This window comes from Salmo salar, chromosome 01, assembly GCF_965601325.2.
Source record: "Salmo salar chromosome 01, fSalSal1, whole genome shotgun sequence".
Taxonomy (NCBI): Eukaryota; Metazoa; Chordata; class Actinopteri; order Salmoniformes; family Salmonidae; genus Salmo; species Salmo salar.
In genome coordinates this window covers 183,315,758-183,323,816 of record NC_138291.1, presented here as the reverse complement: position 1 = coordinate 183,323,816, position 8,059 = coordinate 183,315,758, and the positions used below count along the sequence as shown (strand labels likewise).

The following is an 8,059-nucleotide window of genomic DNA, read 5'->3' as shown; positions in this document are numbered from 1 at the left end:
ATAATGCTTTGTGATTCAACAGGTTCTATGTTGTTTTAGTCCACACGTGTTGCCCTGTCACCTACAGTAGAACATAAAGAACAGCATGGGGGAATGTGGGGTGTGGCACGATTTATTCCCTATATATTTAGACTCTGCATCGTTGGGAAGGGCTCGTCAGTCTGTCCGCGATGGTAAAGTCTGTTGTATTCGGTGCATGTGACAAATACAATGTGATTTAGGTTCACATAGAAACATCCACACCTTTGAAACACCCCCACCCCACACACACACACATATCCCTACGCACACAAAATACACACACCCAAACAATACACACACCCAAACAATACACACACCCACACAATACCCATCCACTCAATGCTCAGTCATCTATATTAAAGCCCTGCTGACTGGCATAATACCCACACACCCAATGCCCAGTACTCAGTCATCTATATTAAAGCCCTGCTGACTTGCTGCTCAGCTCTTACTGCTGTTACTGCCAGGAAGAGGGTGTGGACTTAACTGGCTGGTTAAACATTCCAGTGTCTAAATACAGAACCCTTCCTTTCTCTCATTCAACAGCAACTGACTCAGACCACAGAGGAAAGCTACTGGTAATCTCTCTGTCTCTGTCTCTGTGTCTCTCTCTGTCTCTCTTTTGGAGAGCTAACAGCTTCACCTAACTGCCCAGGATACTCTTCTAACTGCCCAGGATACCATAACACCATGGCTCCCCTGCTGTTGCCCTTGTTGTCTCTGATTTCAACTCTCTACCTGGTGGCCCAGGGACAGGAGCAGCCTCAACCCATAGAGGAGGAACCCATCACAGCGAGTAAGTACTGTGGACTAGCTTATCTTACCTTACTATTCCTTACCTCAGTTAATGCCTGTTCACTAACTGGTCCTACTGTGAACTAGATTCCATTTTCAGCTAATTCTACATCCAATCTAAAGTTGTTGATATTTTTTTTTTTGGTGATAAACTCAACTGCGTAATGTCTTTTAGGGTGTTTGAAATTGTAACAATGTGTGTTATGAATGATGCTGTAGGAAATGTAACTACAAACTTTAAATTAGAATGATTGTGTACTTTACTAACTAACCCCAAACAGTGAAATCATGAAAAGGTTCAATACCTTAATCCAAACCCAGTTAATTTGAAGATTAATTAAAAAATGTTGATGTCAACAGAACTAACAAGACATCGTGTGTTAAAAGTCTGGTTTCTCTGGTAGGACGTGAAACATTTAATGAGGAAATCTGAGATTGGTGCCAATTGGTACATTTTTGGCCTCCTTAATTTGAACTTTTTTTTTCTTTGATTCCCCCAAATGCCATTTTAAGGTGTTTAAAACCCCCCTGTCTGTTGTCCAGACGTTAATGAGTCTCAGAAATGTCAGAGCAGTTGATGTCATATGTTGAGTTGGGCAGAAGGCAGAAGTGACTCAGTTTGCGGCTGTTTATTTTTTATTTTTTTTACCACATTATTGACGCCATCCTGGCCACTCAGCTCTCTGGTTCCTATGAGTCAGAGGAGTTGAACTGTGTTGCTGATCTGATTTTACTGACTGCTCCCTGCTGATGGGGGAGCCTTTAGTACAGGAGTTAGCTTCCTAACCTCACTGCTCAGCTTGAAATGTCTCCAATCACACTTTCCCTAGTCTTACCTTTTCTTTTTAGTGTAATTGACTATGATGTCAAACGGGCAGTCACATGTGTTTGCGAGACAGAAGGTCCTTGGTTCGAGCCCAGTAAGGGACAGGGAAAAAGAAAGAAGCAATACCATAGCCTGGGAAAGTAGGGGTGCTGAGGGTGCCTGGGGCAGTAGGGGTGCTGAGGGTGCCTGGGGCAGTAGGGGTGCTGAGGGTGCCTGGGGCAGTAGGGGTGCTGAGGGTGCCTGGGGCAGTAGGGGTGCTGAGGGTGCCTGGGGCAGTAGGGGTGCTGAGGGTGCCTGGGGCAGTAGGGGTGCTGAGGGTGCCTGGGGCAGTAGGGGTGCTGAGGGTGCCTGGGGCAGTAGGGGTGCTGAGGGTGCCTGGGGCAGTAGGGGTGCTGAGGGTGCTGGATTCTAAAAAATCTACATTTAAAAAACAACTAGTGCACTGGGCCGTTACTAGTCCTGTATTAGAGTAGTACTAACCCTTTACTAGTCCTGTATTAGAGTAGTACTAACCCTTTACTAGTCCTGTATTGGAAAAGTACTAACCCTTTACTAATCCTGTATTGGAAAAGTACTAACCCTTTACTAGTCCTGTATTAGAGTAGAACTAACCCTTTACTAGTCCTGTATTGGAGTAGTACTAACCCTTTACTAGTCCTGTATTGGAAAAGTACTAACCCTTTACTAGTCCTGTATTGGAAAAGTACTAACCCTTTACTAGTCCTGTATTGGAAAAGTACTAACCCTTTACTAGTCCTGTATTAGAGTAGAACTAACCCTTTACTAGTCCTGTATTGGAAAAGTACTAACCCTTTACTAGTCCTGTATTGGAAAAGTACTAACCCTTTACTAGTCCTGTATTAGAGTAGAACTAACCCTTTACTAGTCCTGTATTGGAGTAGTACTAACCCTTTACTAGTCCTGTATTGGAGTAGTACTAACCCTTTACTAGTCCTGTATTAGAGTAGTACTAACCCTTTACTAGTCCTGTATTAGAGTAGTACTAACCCTTTACTAGTCCTGTAGTGATTATAGCCTCTGTATAACGGTCCGATATCGGTCCAACCCACCAAACATCTTCCCACCGAATGAGCAATACCGTTCAGTTAGCGCAGCGACGCCGTTCCACTTTCTAATGAGCAATACCGTTCAGTTAGCGCTGTGGCGCCGTTCCACTTTCTAATGAGCAATACCGTTCAGTTAGCGCAGCGACGCCGTTCCACTTTCTAATGAGCAATACCGTTCAGTTAGCGCAGTGACGCCGTTCCACTTTCTAATGAGCAATACCGTTCAGTTAGCGCAGCGATGCCGTTCCACTTTCTAATGAGCAATACCGTTCAGTTAGCGCTGAGGCGCCGTTCCACTTTCTAATGAGCAATACCGTTCAGTTAGCGCTGTGGCGCCGTTCCACTTTCTAATGAGCAATACCGTTCAGTTAGCGCTGCGACGCCGTTCCACTTTCTAATGAGCAATACCGTTCAGTTAGCGCAGCGGCGCCGTTCCACTTTCTAATGAGCAATACCGTTCAGTTAGCGCAGCGGCGCCGTTCCACTTTCTAATGAGCAATACCGTTCAGTTAGCGCTGTGACGCCGTTCCACTTTCTAATGAGCAATACCGTTCAGTTAGCGCAGCGATGCCGTTCCACTTTCTAATGAGCAATACCGTTCAGTTAGCGCTGCGGCACCGTTCCACTTTCTAATGAGCAATACCGTTCAGTTAGCGCAGCGACGCCGTTCCACTTTCTAATGAGCAATACCGTTCAGTTAGCGCAGCGACGCCGTTCCACTTTCTAATGAGCAATACCGTTCAGTTAGCGCTGTGACGCCGTTCCACTTTCTAATGAGCAATACCGTTCAGTTAGCGCAGCGATTCCGTTCCACTTTCTAATGAGCAATACCGTTCAGTTAGCGCAGCGACGCCGTTCCACTTTCTAATGAGCAATACCGTTCAGTTAGCGCAGCGACGCCGTTCCACTTTCTAATGAGCAATACCGTTCAGTTAGCGCAGCGGCACCGTTCCACTTTCTAATGAGCAATACCGTTCAGTTAGCGCAGCGACGCCGTTCCACTTTCTAATGAGCAATACCGTTCAGTTAGCGCAGCGACGCCGTTCCACTTTCTAATGAGCAATACCGTTCAGTTAGCGCAGCGGCACCGTTCCACTTTCTAATGAGCAATACCGTTCAGTTAGCGCTGCGGCGCCGTTCAACTTTCTAATGAGCAATACCGTTCAGTTAGCGCTGCGGCACCGTTCCACTTTCTAATGAGCAATACCGTTCAGTTAGCGCAGCGACGCCGTTCCACTTTCTAATGAGCAATACCGTTCAGTTAGCGCAGCGACGCCGTTCCACTTGCTCCTGGACATGTTGGGGTGTCTTCCTCTCAAAGAGTTCCCCTCTTCTCTTCAGCTCCAATGTAACTGAGTGTTGTGGTTGCAGAGAACATCCAGCCCCTGGGTGGCTGGTTCAGCAGAGACCCTGAGAGCCTGGAGGTGCAGACCGCTGCTAAAGCTGCTGTGGACAACTTTAACATCCAGTCTAATGCCAGGAAATTATTCAGACTGATCAATGTCATCTCTGCTGAGACTCAGGTGACCGTATAATCTAGGTTAAATGGTGCCCTATTTCCTCTAGGCTACTGTTTTCCTTCCAAATGGTCCCCTATTTCCTCTAGGCTATATCCTAAATGGTCCCCTATTTCCTCTAGGGTATATCCTAAATGGTCCCCTATTTCCTCTAGGTTATATCCTAAATGGTCCCCTATTTCCTCTAGACTATATCCTAAATGGTCCCCTATTTCCTCTAGATTATGTCCTAAATGCCCACTTATTAACCCTAGAGTGCACTACTTTTTTCCATTTGGGCACTTTCCTATACTTCTAACTACCTCCCTTTAAGTGGTAAAGTAATTTACACAACTTCTGCTATTCATGTAAGAATTGCATAACATTCATTTTAAATAATTGTACAAACATCTCTCATTATTAGTTAATTTATTCAACTGAAAAGCTGATGTCAATAGGTGGTATGGCTGTTTCTACTAAGGCTCTCGTTTATATGACCCAAACAGGTGACTAACATGATCAACTACAGGATAGAGGCGATCATCGGGAAAACCAAGTGCCTGAAGACAGAGAACAACTCAGATGTGGAGTCCTGTGTTCTGGGGAAAAAGGTCACTTTTCTAAACACAGAGCAAACAATACAGATATACTGTATGGGACTTAGAAACTGGTGTATGTCCCACATGGCACCCTATTCCCTATATAGTGCACTACTATTGACCGGAGTAGTGCACTACTATTGACCGGAGTAGTGCACTGCTATTGGCCGGAGTAGTGCACTGCTTTTGGCCGGAGTAGTGCACTGCTTTTGGCCGGAGTAGTGCACTGCTTTTGGCCGGAGTAGTGCACTGCTTTTGGCCGGAGTAGTGCACTGCTTTTGGCCGGAGTAGTGCACTGCTTTTGGCCGGAGTAGTGCACTGCTTTTGGCCGGAGTAGTGCACTGCTTTTGGCCGGAGTTACATAAGTGTAATTATGAAATAAGTGCTTCTGCATTGGAAAGCTCCAGATTTACCAGTTCTTCCCTTTAATGGAGAGATTTAAGCACTTAATGCAGATACTGAGCTGGGCATTACAGCCTTATACTTACGTAAGTTAAAAAAACAACAATTTTCTAGCATGCAGTACACATAGTGACCTGGGGGTACCAGACCGGTTTGTGTTACCATTCCACTCCTTACCGCTCCATGTCATGTAACAATAACACAGACAGGTCTGGTACTCAGGCTATACATACAGTACACCATGTAATATTGACCTCATAGATCACAGTGGCTGTACAGTTTATTGACATTAATGTGACGTAATTGTTTGTTTTACAGCGTCTGACATGTACGTTTGAGGTGTGGTTTAACCCTCGTAATGACAAGCACGAGATCTCCACCACCTCTTGCCAGAAGCAAATCTGACTCCAGATCAGTTTCAACCAGAAACTACATGATCTGTCCTCTTCCTCCTGTAATAAGTAACACTGACTCTGGACCAGTCATCACCGTCTATTGACAACCATCATTGAATGACTTGACTTTTCAAAACAGCATAGATTTCTTGTTGTGATTTTGTTTCTAATAAAATTGTTTTCAACCGACAATATTTAAGAATCTATTTTTTTGTGGTTTTTAAATCATATGATTTTGGGGGGAAATGTTGTCAGTGGATGACCAGATTCATTTTAATCTGGGACAGAGAGGACAGAGTCCCCTACTGGGACAGAGAGGACAGAGTCCCCTACTGGGACAGAGAGGACAGAGTCCCCTACTGGGACAGAGAGGACAGAGTCCCCTACTGGGACAGAGAGGACAGAGTCCCCTACTGGGACAGAGAGGACAGAGTCCCCTACTGGGACAGAGAGGACAGAGTCCCCTACTGGGACAGAGAGGACAGAGTCCCCTACTGGGACAGAGAGGACAGAGTCCCCTACTGGGACAGAGAGGACAGAGTCCCCTACTGGGACAGAGAGGACAGAGTCCCCTACTGGGACTGCGTGGCCTCAGGCGGTTCCATCATCAAGTTCGCTGACAACACAACAGTAGTAGGCCTTATTACCAACAGTGACGAAACGGCCTGCAAGGAGGAGGTAGGCACTCTGACGGCGTGGTGCCAGGTAAACAACCTCTCCCTCAACGTTAGCAAAATAAAGGAGCTGATTGTGGACTTCAGAAGGAACCAGACTGTACACAACCCCATCCTCATCATCGCGACCGCCGTGGAAACCGTCAATAACGTCAAATTCCTCGGTGTACACATCTCAGAGAAGCTAAAATGATCAAGCCACACGGACACTGTGGTGAAGAAGGCACGACAGCGACTCTTCAACCTCAGGATGCTGAGAGAACTTTGTCCCGAGGGCCTCACATTGGTCTACAGGAGCACCAGGAAGAGCAGACTGTTGGGATGCATCACATCATAGTACGGCAACTCCGCTGCGGACTGCAAGGCGCTTCAGAGGGCGATATGTACAGCCAAGCGCACTATTGGGTGACCACAGCACTATGTTGACCTTACAGTGACTGGCTGACCATCCCTGTACCCATGGATCCTAGGGGCGTTTAAGAGAGAGGGGCCTGTCCTTTAAAAAGAGCACATGGTTAGACTCCTGAACAGCTAATCAAATGGCTACCCAGACTATTTGCATTGCCCCCCCCCCCCCTTTACGCTGCTGCTGCTCTCTGTTTATTATCTATGCATAGTCACTTTAATAACTCTACCTACATGTACATATTACCTCAATTACCTCGACTAACCTGTACCCCCGCACATTGACTCTGTACCGGTACCCCCTGTATATAGCCTCCACATTGACTCTGTACCGGTACCCCCTGTATATAGCCTCCACATTGACTCTGTACCGGTACCCCCTGTATATAGCCTCCACATGGACTCTGTACCGTAATACCCTATATATAGCCTCCACATTGACTCTGTACCGGTACCCCCTGTATATAGCCTCCACATTGACTCTGTACCGGTAGCCCCTGTATATAGCCTCCACATTGACTCTGTACCGTAATACCCTGTATATAGCCTCCACATTGACTCTGTACCGTAACACCCTGTATATAGCCTGTTATTTACTGCTGCTCTTTAAATATTTGTTATTCTAATCTCAAACTTACATTTTTTGGTATTTTCTTAAAACTGAATTGTTGGTTAAGGGCTTGAAAGTAAGCATTTCACTGTGAGGTCTACTACACCTGTTTTATTCAGCATTTCACTGTAAGGTCTACTACACCTGTTGTATTCAGCGTTTCACTGTGAGGTCTAGTACACCTGTAGTATTCAGCATTTCACTGTAAGGTCTACTACACCTGTTGTATTCAGCATTTCACTGTAAGGTCTACTACACCTGTTGTAATTCAGCATTTCACTGTAAGGTCTACTACACCTGTTGTAATTCAGCATTTCACTGTAAGGTCTACTACACCTGTTGTATTCAGCATTTCACTGTAAGGTCTACTACACCTGTTGTAATTCAGCATTTCACTGTGAGGTCTACTACACCTGTTGTATTCAGCATTTCACTGTAAGGTCTACTACACCTGTAGTATTCAGCATTTCACTGTAAGGTCTACTACACCTGTAGTATTCAGCATTTCACTGTAAGGTCTACTACACCTGTAGTATTCAGCATTTCACTGTAAGGTCTACTACACCTGTTGTATTCAGCGTTTCACTGTAAGGTCTACTACACCTGTTGTATTCAGCGTTTCACTGTAAGGTCTACTACACCTGTTGTATTCAGCGTTTCACTGTAAGGTCTACTACACCTGTTGTATTCAGCATTTCACTGTGAGGTCTACTACACCTGTTGTATTCAGCATTTCACTGTAAGGTCTACTACACCTGTTGATTTGGCA

The 8,059-nt window shown here is 45.5% G+C and overlaps 1 protein-coding gene across 1 annotated transcript; it reads left to right on the top strand.

Annotated features, from left to right (window-relative positions):
* Positions 1-470: 470 nt before the first annotated feature.
* Positions 471-5,793, top strand: si:busm1-57f23.1 (CY domain-containing protein). Its single transcript, XM_014146839.3, has 4 exons — positions 471-817; positions 4,081-4,232; positions 4,712-4,816; positions 5,525-5,793. Exons 1-4 carry the CDS (start codon positions 712-714, stop codon positions 5,609-5,611), a joined length of 450 nt encoding a protein of 149 aa, XP_014002314.1. The 5' UTR covers positions 471-711; the 3' UTR covers positions 5,612-5,793.
* The last annotated feature ends 2,266 nt before the right edge of the window (positions 5,794-8,059 follow it).